Below are 16,126 nucleotides of genomic sequence, written 5' to 3' on the forward strand. Positions count from 1 at the left end.
CACATTTATTTTACTTCATGGTTGGCCCACTTTCTGCCCAGCTGCCAAGACCAAAGCGTTGACATCTGTGTGAAGTTACTCACACTTGCCCCGTCCTCCTTACCTGTGCTCGGTCACGGACATGGTCCCTCGAATGCAGGTGTCCACCACCAAATATGACAGTCTCGTAGAGTACATATCCATAGGACTGCCCACTGCTATCATTCACACGGAGGTTCTCCATGTTAACTGGAAACTCTGATTTAATGGGCTGCAAAGGAGAAACACGTTTAATGTCAGATGTGGCCTCTGAGCATCAACAGGCCACTTAGTGGCAATTCAGTGAGATAGGTGTTCCACTCTGCCACAGATTACATCAACCCTGTAAGCCTCCAGAGATCTGTCCCAACCTGAATTACCTTACAAACCCCATAAAAGCTACAGCAACGAAGACAAGGCACCAGGAAAGGGAGCCAAGGACTTGCAAAACTGGAATCCCAAGAGAACAGAAGTAGCAGTAAAAAGTCTAAGATAAAAAGATTTGTCTCCTTTGCATATCCTTGACAAAACATTCCCCACCCTTATCCTTACAGGATAACATGCCAGTGCACTGTCTTTTCCACCTAAGAGGTGATGCCTTTTAGTGCTGAGATGCATTAGAATTGGTCGTACTACCTGTATAAGAGATGGTAACACATCCCAGAGAGAGATGTATTGATGCAACAGGATTGCACCGTATGATGCCTTGCTTTCAATCATGGGAGGGAGAGGAAGAGGCTGGCCTGTGGTGCAAAAAGAAAGAGAAAGATGGAACAACTATTTCAGATGCATAAGGTCAATACAGATTTAAGGCCCTTCTAGACTTCATTTGATCAGCCTTTCCGTTACAGAGCCCTATATCTGCTGCAAAAAAAAAATAAAAAAATAAAACAAGTATAAGCACTGGGTGAGAACTATAGTTATTCTGCAATAATGGCCACCTATCTGGTCCTGGAACAGAAAACACTGAGGTATAGTAAGATATAATATAACCAGTGGTGTTCCCTTCAGATTTGCACTTCCAATTAGCCAACATACACTTCCCGGCACAGACAGAAGCTGCTAAATGCTACCTGCCTGCTGATAGCAGACAGAATACCCGATGTCCCTGGTCTTCCCTCCCATCCTTTGGAAAATGCTCCCAGGCAGCCAACCAGAGCCACAGGGCCCCAGCAGAAGGGCCAGTTTGAACAAGTCTCTGATTTAGCGCCGTAGGCTAGAACAGCATTTTGGCTCTTGGATTTATAATTACCAATGATTGCACTGAAGAGTTGTCGGAGCTTGAAAAATTTGGATGTGTAGTCTCCAGCCTCTGTCAGCACAGCATCGTAATCTGAAAGAGAAGCACACATCTGGGATGGCCTTCACACACACTGTCATCTAAGAAGTAAAAGCCCAAGACAATTAGCATCATGTTATGGAAACTCAGTCTCCTAACAGCGTGAATGTGGCTAGACAAGCATACAAATTCTCCTAATTTGGAAAAGGCCCACTTACTGGGGAGCAACATCCTTTGAGAGATCTAACTTGCACGTGTGTCCATAATTTCACCCAGGATCAACTTTTAACCAAGGGCTGCTGGGATGAAAAGAGCTTTACAATACAATGTGACTTGGTAAAACAAAAGACATAACAGTATCTCAGATCACCAGATTTCACTAGAAAGAAGAGCCAGCCTGGACATAACATGAAGCAACACAATCATCTGTGACTTCTGTTCCCAGTCCAGAACAAGGGGATCCTCCACACCCTGGAATGGGTCTGGAAATAGGAAACCCTAATGTAAACCCCCCTTTTAGACAGGCATTTGCTTTTGAGCCACATTCCAATTCATCTCTCCATGACAAAGGAGATCATAGAGAGATGTACTGATCATTTCTCCAAGCTTCTGTCAACTCTAACTAGCCCAAAGGGGAGCCTGAGCTGCACTCTCGCAGTCGGTGCATGGGCAAGGCAGTGAAAGAAAACTCACCGTAACTGGTGACGTCTGACTTGTATTCATCAGCCTCCAAAGCACCGTTCATGAAGCCAAAGTTGGTGCCTCCGTGAAACATGTAGAGATTGATGGATGCTCCTAATTTGAGGATGCTTGCTACAGTATTCACCATTTCTGTAAAGGAAGGGCAGTGCCAGGAAGACCACAGACCAAGAAGCTAGGCTAACACTCTTCCAGCAATTCAAAGCAGACAAATATTCTGGTCCTTGTCAGTCAGTCATGCCTGTGTAATTACAGTGATTTGTATTGTGATTCATGTCTTGCCCTCATTAAGGGCAGCATGTCCACTGACATACTGGGACAGATTAATAAATGCAAATATACTTCTTATAGAGGTGACAAAGAGTAAAACTCATGGACATGAGCAGGAGTTTTGCTTTTAAGCAGAAGAGCTATAAGAATTACTCAACTGTACTCCTAAATTCAACACAGCAATGATCCAATTCCAAAGACAGCAGCAGGAAGATGCACCAGTCGTTAACAGTCTTACATAGGTCTGTTTTCACTGTACATTAGATGTCCTGGAGGTCGTGGGGTTATTTTTTTAGCAGTAGCTTTACTTCCTAATGAGCTTCTATACTCGAATAAAAATTGATACTTTTCAGAAGCTGCCATAGTTGCGGGAGGCGTACGTTTGCCATATTCCCGCAAAAGGTAAAATAATTCTCTCCTTATAAGAAGCATTTATTTACTAGGCAAGTAATGTCATTATGATGGGGGCTTCAGAAAACTTCTCCTTCTTACAAAGTGGGAATAAAGTCTTCACAGAGTTTACATGAGCTCAGGAGGTGGAAGGGATGATTTAAAGCACTGGGTTGCATTTCTGAAGTCAACATAGAATAGCATGAAGCCTGGGGACACACTGACACTAACATCTTAAGATGTCTGGTTTTCTGCACAAGCCCATAGTGTCTTTCTTCAAGAAATAAAAAGAAAAATGATTTTGAAAACATAAATTTTTTTAAAAAATCTGCTGTTAACGAACACTTCTAAAGAAAATCCAAGGCACAGCAATGTGACCCATTCACTGAGAGATTTTTCATTTACAAAGACTCGCACAAAGCAAAGGTTACAAGATGGAGGGATTATTTGAAAAAGTTGTGAGTCATTTTTCCATAAGTGCTTGCAGAGCACTCATTCCTCCCTCTACAGTACTGTATGGTGCTCACCGTCTGCATCGAAGACATAGTGAGGGCCTCCCCAGTTATCAAACCAGCCAGTCCAATACTCCATTACCATCTTTGGCTGATCTCTCTGCACCAAAACAAAAACAAGGAGTTAAAATGGACATAGGGAGCCTTGCGCTCATCCCTTTTTCCAGGGAAGCATTGTTCAAATGAAGTTTAAGGACATGGTTTACAAGAATGGTTTCTTCTCAATTTGGAAGAAAAAAAAGCAGCTAAAGAGCTCTGAACAAATGAGGAACAAGACAATGTGGGCCAATAATGTCCAAAAAAGGCAGGAAAAGCAGAAAAATACTCTTCTAGGCATGAAACAACCACTGCTGCACACAATCAGGTGCTACCAAACAGTTCTGGCTATCATTTGGTAGAGTTGTAGCAAAAAGACAAACCAACAGTCACTGTTTAGCTTCTGCGAGAAAAAGACATTTATAAATGTCTACTTATCAACAACGCCACCGCCAGCTGAGAGTTTGCAGGTGCACTGCAGCCCATGCCTGCCAAGGTAGGAACAGCAGACCTTAGCGGCTTAATGCCTTTTTAATGCTGCATATGGTGCTGGCAGGAAAGAATTAGCCTTTACAGGAATTAGGTATTCATTAAAAAGGCTCTGCACACAGAGCTATTGCTTCCTATTTTTCACTGCTTGCCAGCTACCTTCGCTCCTCTAGAATTCCACGTGGCCCCATCACACCGGACAGAACAGCATGTGCTCGGCCTGGCTGGCGCTCTCTGCTCCTGGTATTTATTTCTAGTCAAGGCAATTTTGGCATTTATTTGGTAGGGGCTTTATCTGGTGTCACATGAAATGGCCAAGATAAGTGGCATTAAAGAAACTCATGTTTCATTAGGAGAAAACAACTGCAGGTGCCTGTAATCATCTAATTGTTCCAGGTTCAGAGCAGCTCTTGGTAATATGTTTAATCAATCCATCCCTAGTAAACAAGTCAAAGAAGTTTTACTGTCCTCTGGAATAAGAGACCATAACAAGAGGTGACAGCTTCATAATCCTTACAGATAAAAATGACAGGCTTCCTATCTCGTCATTAGTAAGCATGGCAAAGGAGGAGCTGCTTTTTTTACTGGGCCATGTTGTATTTGTATATTCAGTTTGTGGGGAAGGCGCCTTCTGTTCATTTGAAGGGGTTGGGGAGTTTTATAAGACCTAAAGAAAGCAAAAGCACATGCAACAGAGCCTCTTTTGCCTGTACAAAAAGAAAGTTAGTGGCAGGATTCAGCTTTCAGCACGCCAACAGCAGATTTCATTTCACAGTCTAGGCAAAAGCCAAGGGAAGAGATCAGAAAAGAATCGATCGTGGCCAGGAGCACATGTCAGTTGTTCACAACTTTCCAGGCTGACACTTGGAGCAAGCAGAGCAATAGGGAAGACGACAAAGGATGCAAGGAGAGAGAGAGAACCACTCACTAGAAAGCAAAACTTGTTCCTGCCTCACTACTCCAGCATCACCCAAAGTACTTTCTGCATCAGATGTTCATTAGGCAATTCCCTATCCCTTTCATGCTGATTCACATCTCTGACAGCACGGGGACTTAGAGGTGCTCAAGTGACACACGAAATTTGAATGTTTTTCTGCAGTGAGCGCTGTTAATGCCAGGTAGGCTGGGCTGCTCAGCAGGCAGGAAGAACCTGGGACTGCACTGTGTGGAAGGTGCTGCTGTGAAGTTACTGGGGAAGCGTATCTGAAATCCAAGTGTTCCTCTGATCAGCTCTGCTGCAGGTCCTAGCAGAAATAGGACAAAATGCTTGGGGGAGCCAATACTCTCTTCCACGCAGCATGCCATTAATACCACTCTGTGTACCTACACTGAGTTTGAGGCATTAAAGACGACTGAAATAACCCTCACAGCGTACCCTGAAAGAACTGCAGTAGGTCAGCCCCCAGCATATGAAGAGTACAGTCAGTCCAGATGCCTCCTCTTGGGGGCCTCCACAGCATCAGGGTACCAGAGCTTGGGAGAGAGACCACTGACCTAGAGAGAGGACTGACAACTGCAAAGTCGGATGCACCGGGTATCAGTGCTTCAAAGCGGAGGTAGCAATGAAGGTGGGAATTAGAACCTAGAAAGCCAAACAGCTGAACTTCGTGCTGCCTGTTTGACAGTTGTGGCTTTTTCTTGGGGATCGGTAGCTGCATACATAACAGAATCACAGAACCCCTGGTAGGCAAGTCAGATCAGGGCCTTCAAACAGGACGCCTGCTCAGTGATCCAGACAGCTCCACCAGCTTCGTGCTTTGTATTCTCCTTTGTCCTCCCCACTGGTACACATTGGACCATCGCTACAGAAAATATGTTTGCCAGAAAGCCTTCTGGAGAGTGCCTTCTCCTGCCAAAACATGTTCATTTTAATTACTTAATCAATCACTGAATATTCAGAAAAGAATTACCAGCCACTCAAATCTGTCAGGCATTAAAGAGGACATACACAAGCAGACCTACAAATTCAACCAAGGGAAGAGGAATAATTTAGTTTCGTGTAACTCGTGGCTTTGTGACAAAGCACATCTATCACCAGATGTCAGTGTCCTGTTCTTTTACAGCAGTTGGTGCGGTTGTGCCATGCTCTAGCACAGTACCTGGACTAATGCCCCTCCAAAGTGTTCTAATTCGTTCTGTAGGAACCTTTTGCAGACCCAGTCCTTATAAAGCCTGAGTAATAAGGGGTTTACTGCCTTCACTCAAAGAGTAGCAAAAATTCCAATTGTGGAGCACCAATTTTCTGTTGAGATAAAGCTAAATGCACAGGCCTTTGAAACTTCCTGTTGCCCAAATGGTAGACTCTAGGATTGGCTTCAAAACCATCATAAAAGTGGAAACGGCCCAGGAGAAGCTGAACAAGAACAGCAGTTCCCAAATACGATTCGCAACGCTGTACTGGAAAATCTAGACGAACAACATTTGTTTGCATCTTACCTGTACCGTGTCCAGGTATTTCAGTACACCAGGTTCCAGTTTCTGAAAGTTAACAGTGGCCAGTGCTATCAAGAAAAGAAAAACCGTTATTAAATTAGACACATACAAAGTGTTCTCACCTAGGGGAGCACCTCTCCAGGCACCAGCTCAACAGAAGCCCAGGGGGAACAGGAGCGTATCTGAACCCCCAATACCACCTCCTCGGAGATTTCCCTTCAAAGCCTTCACTCAGTATGCAGAACCTAAGTGGACCACTGCACACAGTGGAATATTTGCAGGGCACATTTTTAGCTCTGACATTCAGAGATACTAGAAAGAGAAAGCATCAGAGCACCTCACCGGCTGCCACAAGCTTTAATTAGAGGCTGTAAAGCACTTGGAGATCCTCAGATAAAAGGCACCACATGAAGGCAAACTTATTATTAGAAAGCCGTATCTGGATGCCGCACTGATCTCCCAGGCTTTAGCTGCAGGAATCTCTACCTAGGCAATATCTTCCAGCTTGTCATGCCTTGGGGGTGGGCGAGAGGAACCGCAGCACAAGCGAACCAGACAGAAGTTGTAATTGGAAGACTTATCTGTGCTTCTGCCCTGCGCAGCACGGGGGAACCAGCATCTAGCTGGTGTGTGCTGCATGTATAGTGAAAGTCAGTGCACGAGCTTCAAGCACCAGCGTGGGAAGCCCGGTCTGCAGCAGCTGATGCATTGCAAGGCAGTAATGGTACCCGCGTCCCAGCCCCTAAGAGACGTTAGACTCATCTTCCTGCTTTTCTAGCCCTCAGTCACTCTGATGATGTTTCTCCCAAGAAACTTTGAAATTGCAGGAGCAATGTGATCCTGTTTTAAACACTGACTCCTTACAAGAGAGCTGGTATCGAACCCAGCCCCAGTTGTGTCAGACGGAGCACTTCAAACAGAATACTTACAGAAGCAAAAGCTTCTCACTATTTATACCTTGATTTTAATAGGCTCATCTACATAGTGTGCTGAGCTGAAGAATTTAGCACAGGCAAACACAGTGGGAAAGCAAAACAAAATGTGGATTTAGCATCGATGGAAGGCATTAGCTTGCGATCTTGAAGGCAAACACGCCTAATTCTGCTCTGCACACAGATTACCAGCACACGATTGAAAAGGATGTAAAGGTGTGGAGAACATGTCCTCAAACCCTTATCCATCCTTCCCACAGTAGGTAATTTCCAACTACGCATTGCTTTCTGTCATGGTGCAGCAGCTATGGTCTGGAGGGAATTCAGAGATTTTATTTTGTCACCTATCAGCTCCCAGGAGGGCTGTTCCAGGCCAGCTTAGAGCCACCCAGCTCGGGATTCTTGTCACTGCCTGTGCCACGAAGGGAGGAGGACTGTAGGAGCTGCGCAGCTACCCAGACTGAGAATTTTTCCGCACAGCATGGGATGTCCCACTGTACCTGTGAGCATGAAAGGGACCACAACCACCAAAGCTTTCCTTCTCATTCCCTGAAACACCGCTACAACCACTGATTAAGTGCTAGGCAACAGCTTCATACACTCAGGTCCTTCTACAACACAGTTTTCTCTGCAGAGCGCCAAACTGACTGCTCCTGACATTAGCAACAATCTGCAAATGCTTCTTGAAAAGGAATTGGTACACCACTGAGGAACAGAAAAAACTCACAGAACCACAACATTTTTCAGCTTCTATAAGGAGTCTCCTCCCTATTTTAAGCATTCCTACATTGGATTCTGTTCTCTCCCCCTTTACATTTTCATAACCACCTTGCTGCTGTACCACTCCGAGCCCTACTTATCCCATGCATCTGATTACTTGACATGTTGACTCTAATGAGCAGATTGTTATGACATCTAAGAGGCAAATTGGTATCAAAGAGCTCTCAGCATGCAACACGCTGGAAAAGCCAACTCCAAGCATGAACGAGCTCTGAGGCAGTAAACATTCCCACAGAGGATGGTGAGGGCTCGTGGGGTATTGCCACACCAGCCCTTCTGAACATCGGCTCGCTGGCAGGATGAGGGTGACACGATGTGGTCAAGGCTGGAAACTGCTCTGCTCCAGAAATATAAAATTAAGAGGGTCGCCGTACTTCTGGTGAAGGCCCGTGGATTTCAGAGCTATTGAATTTGTCCCTCTCATACTTTCATATAAAAATAAGAGGAAAACAAGGAGGAAAGAAAAACTTTCCTTTTAATCATCTCCATGCCTGAGATTAGAAACTTTATGGTATTTATGATTGAGTGACAACAGGAGCACTCAGGACTGTACCTTGCAAACACTTAATTCAGGGAAACAATGGCTGCTCAGGCAGGCAATTGGCAGGAACACCAGAGAGACCACAGGTCAAGTAGCCAAGTAAATCCCAGCTAAGCTGCATTTGGAAATCTGAAAGCCAGCATCATGCTATGCCCCAAGGAGTCTGATTTAGAGCACGGTGAGGCTAAAACATCTGTACCTCCATTTTTTCCCACAGTGAAAAGCAGGAAAGGTGCTAAGCAGTGTTTTATACACTTAATGGATTTACACTTCTTAAGGGACAGAGGAAATGGAAATCCTTTTGCATTGTGTACATCTGATACCCTCCCCTAAGGCTGTACTCCATAGAGCACGCTCACTGAGAACACAAGGCTACCTCACAAACTACTGCTAGGCTTCCAGAAAGTTAGAGGTCAGAATCTAGGCTTTGATGGACTCTTCTTTCTTCTCAACTGCAGGGCAGGTATTTTAGGACTAAATTATTAGCAGTAGAAATTCCTGAGCTACTTATTTAACATAGATTCAAGTGAAGCAATAAGCAGTTGGATTTTCAAAAGCAGCCCTTTAATCTGGTGGAAACAACACAAAGAAATGCTAGGCACTGCCATCTTTTGACTAACCTCACTGGGAAGTAACTGATGCCCCGTATAAGACATTTAGTCTGCACGTATCTGAAATCCTTGAAAGCAGAGAGGCTGCCTCCCTGTGGAGCAATCCTGCAATCACTGTTACACCCTATAATGAAAACAGTACTCGTGAGTCTTTCTGAGAAGGGGCTGGTTTTGTTTGGCGTGCGTACCACGCAGCTGAAGGGGTCCCTCCTCTATGGCTGGAACTCCTACCACAAAAAGGACACGCAGTTAGGGGCGCAGCTCGGCAGATCTGCTCTCCTTCAGAGGCTGCATTTCTCCTTTCAGAGGCTGGGGGATTGGACTGGATGATCTTTCAAGGTCCCTTCCAATCCCTAACATTCTGTGATTCTGTGATTTCAACTGCTGCCCCAACAAAGAACATGGCCTTACCTGGTTCTCCTACAAGCACTTACCTCCTTCCACTAAGCCAAAGGATAGCCCGTTCTTGTTGTCTGAGGTCATCAGCAGTTCCACAATCCCCCTGCTTAACAGAGCCTAAATTAAAAAGAGGGAAAACCTTTGTGTTAATAGCCTGCGTTTTGTATTTGTTGGGATATTAAAGCATTAAAGTACATTATCACCTTCTCTAGGGAAAGCAAGACAGGAACTTGAACTCAGTAATAGTCCAGTAAGAAATATTATTCCTGTGACACCTCTTGTTCCTCCCGAAGTTTCCCTGCCTACTTTTTCCAGCTCAAAAACAACTGAAAAACCCTGTTTTGTTTTTAAAAGCTGGATCAGCTTCTCACTGACGCATCAGGATTTTATCTTCTGAGATTGGTTTAATAATTTCACTGCATTCCACGAAAATAAAGCTTTAGGTGGTAGAAAAAAACCAGCTCACCATTCCTTACAGTCTAACAACAGAAGAGATAGGATAGGAGAAAAATGTTGGTTTGCTAGTGCATGTATCCATCACAGGACAGCTCAGGTATCTTTGTTCTTGAATAATCCTGCCTGAATGAACTTATGGGTTCTTCGATATCACAGGACTATCTGCAACAGCACTCTGAGCCTTTTTACAACGCATGCGCACCCAAGGTTCTTCTGATGAGGAGTGTTCTCTTACGCTTGTCCTTTTACAGAACAGCGGTTGATGTATGAAAGAGGGGTTAGGAACTCCTAGTTGCAAATTAACCCCTCTTCCCATTGTACCTCCATCGAAAATGACTCCATCAGCTTCAAGGAGCTTTGAAAACAAGCCTTCAAACTCTTGATACTCAATTACTAACGGTAAAATGGTGATAAAGATACAGGAGTCACCCGTGTCACATGCACCAACTAGTCAATGTCTGCTGTATGTTTAACTAAGCTTTGCGCGTTGCACATGCCCATACACGCTGTGCGGACAGCGCAGACTTGAGCGTTATGCACAATCTGCATTAGAAAAGACAAACCTAATTCCGAGTTAAGACAACCTGGCTAGTTTATCAACGTGTCATCACTAAATGAATACCTGAACAGCTACTATTACCTGATAAAAATCAGCTACTGAAGACACTGGAATTTCTAATGAGTTTTATTAAGATGACTCTTGGAGCACTGCATTTAGCGCTAAGTTTATTGCCTTCCTTTTTTTTTTTTTTTTTTTTTTTTTTTTAATTCATCAAGTGCAAACTAGAGAAATGGCAGAGAGCTGAAACGCATTGAAATGCACTGCAGGATTTCAGGGTGCAGCAGAGAAACCAGGAATAGCAGCAGCGTCTGAGGCAGACACAGGTGTGTGCTCAGCTAATCCCAGATCACACTGTGTGGACGAGGTGGCAGCACACCCTTTGATGGCCTAAACATTCTGGAAGGTGAAGACACTGCACCCAAGAGAGCAAGATAAAGACGGGGCTTTCAGATTTTGTGTGAGTTGGTTTTGTTGGGTTTTTGTTTGCTCATTTTAAATGGGTTATACTAATTCCAGGAAGATCACAACGTGGTAATACATGCTAGGTGCAGATGTGAAGTAACCAGCTTGCCACATCCACAGCTCAGGGCCCAAACCTCAACAGACCCTGTTCCAACTCCCTGCAAATCCAGCTTTCCCACATTTTCTTTAACCACAATAGAATTCCTCAGATGTACGTTGCCCACAATACCAGAATCTAACAAAACAGCACTGCAGAATTACACCCACAGCCCTGGCAAGGAAACGTTATCTGTTCCGACAAGTCTGTGAAGCATCGTAAGCTCTTTCATCACTGAGATACAGAAAAGCAAGAATCAGGTTGGCACACTGTTCAGACACAGCAGTCTCTATGCCCCATTCATCTAGGGCCCTGAAAGCCATTTACTTACATGCTTATCACTCAGTCTAGGACATCAGGAGGGAAACTATGTAGATAAAATAGACAATTTTGACAGTATCAGCTCAGGCTGGCAATTAACTCTAACTTGTTTGTATGTGTACTCCATATTTAACTTTCTAAGCAGTATTAAAAGGCTCCACAAGATGGAGTTAGTGCAGAAAGAAGCACCACTCTAAGCAGATTAGGACTTTTGCCATGTGATTTTTTCAGTTAAAGAGCCTCTATACATTTTGAGCATGATGACCTGATCCAGAACTACCCTCAGGGTGCTTGGGGTAACGCCTGAGTACCCTAAAAGTTTCGGAAGGATCTGATAATGCTGTAGCAGAGGAGCAGGGAACACAGAGTTCATAGTACATACCCATACACTGCTGGATGGGTAACCTCTCTTAGGTGCTGTAACACTTTAGGCATTCAATTAAAAGAAATTTAAAAGAGAACAAGCCTTGTGAGACATACTGCAGATCTTGTTAACTGTCTGCCTTGCTACTGTACCGGGAAAAAACGAACAGGTCAGTCAGGCCGGTGTTAGATTCGCCTGGAGAACCTCGCCTCTTTGGGTACTGGCCAGCACTTGATCACACAGCCTGGAGGCAGGGAATCATCAGTCTCCGATTGACAAGAATAAGGGGGGCATTAGGCAAATGAACCTGCCTGACACTGAGCCTCGGATTACACAAGAATGGAGAAAGCCTTCTTTAATGCCCAAGAGAAGCAGAACAGGACCAGCAGGAGACAGCTTCTTCAAGGCCAGCTGTGTATTACGGATACTCCATTTCCCTACTGCCCTCTTCTCTGGAAGCCATGAGCACTCAGGTTTGTCAGCAGGGAGAGGTGCACACAGGGTCTTGTCCTCTACCAAAAGAAATACCGGGGGAAATTCATCTGGATTACGCACTGATGCTTTCAAGGCTTCCTGAAGTCATGCTCAAAAGTTATTCAGAAGAAAGTGCTATAAGGAAGGTGGTCTATGAGTGAGATTCATCACAGAAATAAGTAAACGAGCCAACATTACCATTTTAACATAGGCCATGTAGTTCGGGTCTTTGGCATAGGAACCATACTCATTCTCCACTTGCACTGCAATGATGGGGCCTCCTTTCTTGTACTGTTGGAAAAGAAAAGGAGAGGTTCACCGTGGTTTCTAATGAGAAGGACCAAAATCACGGTGGTGCTGGCTTGCAGGAAGGATGCACGAGTCTCAGATGGAGTCAGCCCCACCCTCACCTCCTCCCAAAGTCTACAGAACATAATCAAATGGCTCAAACTGCAGTGCTGACACTGGCAACTACAGCTAACAGCGATTCCTGAAGTGAAGCTGGAAGACTTGCTGTTGCTTCAACATGCTGCTGTTACAGCCCAGCATTCATCTGTGTAGATAATCCCCACTTGTGGTCAGAGAGGGTAATGGATTGTACTTGCCTGAAGAGGGACTACAATAGGCATTAGACGATCAAAATAGGCATCCACGGCTTCGGTGAAGCCCTTGTACGTTGTCCTCAGTTGCATCTCTGGGTCTTGCAGGAGCCAACTGCAAGAAAAGCAGCAACCAGAATCTATTAAAGTCTCGTGTCCAGTCAAGACTGCAAGAGGTAACACCGCTCACTGACATTAAGTCATATTTGGGCAGGAATCATCAATCCTTTTGTGTCACTTGGCTAAGCGCACAGTGCAGGTACGGACAACACAGTGAGTCAGTGAACAACACCATTTGTGGTTTCAGTTCCCTCTTAAACCCTCTGCCCAACCAAAACACATTTAGATTGCCGGTCAAAAGTTTTTTCCTCTTGAGCAGAAACTAAAAGCTGAATGTTATGCCAGATACTTTCCACTACAAAAACATAACTGTGGAAACAAAGTTACTGCAGCAGACCTTTATATGGAGATAATGCAGAAGGTAAAACAGAGCCCTGCTTGGTTTTCAGGTGCTGTTCGCAACAGCAAGAGAAAGTGTTCGCTTAATTGATGGCTTCAGTGGAGATTATGGAAGAGAAAACAGACAAGTACAAAAGAGACTTTGTATCTGTACAGCACACTGTAACACAGGAAGGGTCTGAAACCCCTTCCTTCCAGTGCTGAAGGAAGGACCCCTCTCACAACTGCAAGTACCTGGTGTACGCGGAGTGCATTTGCCTGGCCGTGTATGCCGTGAGCAAAGAAGGGACATTTCAAGACAGGGACGTTTTTACAGAATCATTTTAAAGCTAATCTGACTAACTTGGGCTACCCACCACTCATGCTGTTAAATGAGGAGTCCAGACTGCAATTGCCAAGCTGTTACCCTTCTTTTTTTCCTGCATTTCAGGCCTGAGCACTGAGATGTAAGCTCATTTCATTAACTTTCCCAGTAAGACTTGAAGGTAAGCTTACCACTCTAAAGGTTACTTGGAATTCCCTGCATCCCCAAGGGCGCTCTACAACCAAGTGCTCTCTCATAAAACTCCAATCATCATTCAAAGCTAAGGTTCCCATAATTATTCCCATGGTTTCGACTGCTGATTTACAAGATTTAGTTAGCTGTTTTGAGGCTAACACTGAAATGGGCAATTTGTTTAAGCGCAGAACAACGTGCTGCTATAACAATTTAAGCAGAGTAAGCTTGCACCTTCCTTCCTTGCCTCTGCAAAAGGCATTAACTGATAGAGCTTCTAGAGGTTTGAAAGACTCAGCTCCTGCATACTACCTTCAGCTCAGTGGACTCACAAAAATCACAGCCTCTTTATGCTTCCCTGTGTGTAAAACGAGACTAGGGCAGTTGCTCTTTATCAGAATCTTTTTATTTGCCTGATAAAGAAGCATTTCAGTGACCTGGCACCAACTGACATGTGCACTTCTCATAATGAAATACAGAACTTGCTGCTACCTCTGGTCACAAGCAGCCATGCTAACACTCATGCTATCATGAGTAAGTCCCTGACAAACAGTCACAGTTCTGCACCTGAACTATGCAGGATGCCAAAGGCAGGGCATACTGAAAAACAACTACAAGATTAAAAGAAATAATCCCCCAATTTTGTCAAGTGTCTCCACTGAGGTTTACGCTCTTTAAAGGTAAGGAAAACAAGTGCTACGTAACCTGGCACTGGTTCCACTGGGATCTAGTAACTAGGCAAACCTCAGTGCTGACGTATTCAACACAGCTCTCAAAGCCTCGCACCAACAAGCTGTGTATTTAAGAGAAAAATACAGTAGGAGGTTGGAAAAGTTACAGGACTTTATTAGCGCCAGCCATGTCATGCATATGTTCTAGCAGGACTTTTAAACTGGACCTGAGATGAAGCTTCTCACATGAAGCTGCAGATATTACTATTCATATGAAGACAATCAAGTTGCAACAGCAATAGAAGATGGGTTTCCTCAATTCCATTTTCCTCCTGTGACCATTAAGCCATAACACAGTTATTATTAAAAAAAATAACTGCTCAAAGAAAAGATGATGGCTCCAGGCTTACTGTCTGTGCTCCACAGGAGAGCTCAGCAACATTATGAGTATTCACCTGTTCTGGGGACACAGCAAGTAGTTCCCATCTAACAGACATCCGTTCTAAATCTTTGAAGGAGGCTCAGCTGTGTGATCAGATGATTTTTGTGTGTGTTTTCTTTATTTTCCCAAGTTCCAAAGGCTTGCATCAATTGAACTATTCATGCACTTACCTGGGCAGACCACCGAGGTCCCATTCAGAGCAGATGTAAGGTCCCGGACGCAGAATCACCCACAGCCCATTTTTAGCTGCCAGCGAAAGGAAGGCCCTAGAGATGCAGACAAGGTAATTACTGTCTGACTAAAGAATCCCTACTCCGTGCACTCCTAATGTGCCAATCACCATGAAATTTAGGTATCAGAACCAGAATATAATTGCCTAATGAAGCAACTATACTAGATTGATGCTAAACCTCTAAGTTCCCAGGACTCCAGAAAGCAGGGGAAGAAATGAGAGTCTCCACTGCCAGATCAAGGTACAGGCTTTGCTGGAAATGCCATCCTCATCCAGAACCAACATGCACACCCTCCTCTCAAACCCAGAAGAGTTAATAATAGAGTTGTCTGTACCACATACTCTAGATCCAGGTCCTGACTGAAGTCAAACTTCCCTCTTGTTTGTTCATGAAGGTTCCATGGCACATATCTGAAACGCAGAGTTAGGGCAGTGAAAATGAAGTGTTGATAATGGCACCATGTTTGTGAAGTGCTGAAAAAAATCTGTGCACTCCCTTCATTAGTAACAGATTCAGTGATTACAGCATGTACATATCACAAAGTCCCTGCTTAAATATTATCTGTGCCTTTCTTTCATTTTTCTGATAAGCCCTTTCCTTGTTAAGGCTCTTTTCCTGTTCTCTGCAGTACCTGAGTTTCTCAAGACTGTCAAATGTGGTGAGATCACCAAAGAGAAATGGCAATTACTGTCTACATTTAAGTGAAAAATCTACCTTAAAAGACATTGCAGTTATGTAAACCACATTCTGAAGACACAGGCTACAGTCACCTTAAAATTCAGGCCTTGTCTACATGGATCTTTCATTCTCCAGAGCAGCTTCTGAATCACAGCTGTGCTGAGAGCCTGACCCTTCCGCATCGTGTCAGCATTCAGAAGGCACCCTCCAGTGTGTTTGATCAGCGTCAGGTCTGTGTTTGATGTACTGCAGCGTGCGATGGTTAAAGAAGACTCCAGTCCCCATTACTCTTTTCAGTACGCTACAGTGACCGAGCAGCGTTCCCAAAATGCAGCACTCGGGTCACCACAGAGGCCCCTAAACACTTCGTGCGGGCATTCCTCAGCTGTTCCGAAACATCCCGGCTGGGAATCCCACTCATCA

The 16,126-nt window shown here is 44.4% G+C and overlaps 1 protein-coding gene across 2 annotated transcripts in view; it reads right to left on the reverse strand.

Annotated features, from left to right (window-relative positions):
• The window catches only part of LOC106040588 (beta-galactosidase-1-like protein 2), a 30,742-nt gene that overhangs the window by 9,682 nt on the left and 4,934 nt on the right, over positions 1–16,126 (reverse strand). For both annotated transcript variants that reach the window (XM_066981229.1, XM_066981228.1), the window contains 11 exons: positions 15,367–15,435; positions 14,963–15,058; positions 12,731–12,839; positions 12,324–12,416; positions 9,425–9,506; positions 6,130–6,194; positions 3,184–3,268; positions 1,991–2,128; positions 1,271–1,351; positions 655–761; positions 104–250 (listed from right to left, as the gene is read on the reverse strand). In XM_066981229.1, the coding sequence (XP_066837330.1) occupies positions 104–250; positions 655–761; positions 1,271–1,351; positions 1,991–2,128; positions 3,184–3,268; positions 6,130–6,194; positions 9,425–9,506; positions 12,324–12,416; positions 12,731–12,839; positions 14,963–15,058; positions 15,367–15,435 (1,072 nt within the window). The remainder of the gene's footprint in view (positions 1–103; positions 251–654; positions 762–1,270; positions 1,352–1,990; positions 2,129–3,183; positions 3,269–6,129; positions 6,195–9,424; positions 9,507–12,323; positions 12,417–12,730; positions 12,840–14,962; positions 15,059–15,366; positions 15,436–16,126) is intronic.

Source organism: Anser cygnoides, chromosome 21 (genome assembly GCF_040182565.1).
Source record: "Anser cygnoides isolate HZ-2024a breed goose chromosome 21, Taihu_goose_T2T_genome, whole genome shotgun sequence".
Classification (NCBI taxonomy): domain Eukaryota; kingdom Metazoa; phylum Chordata; class Aves; order Anseriformes; family Anatidae; genus Anser; species Anser cygnoides.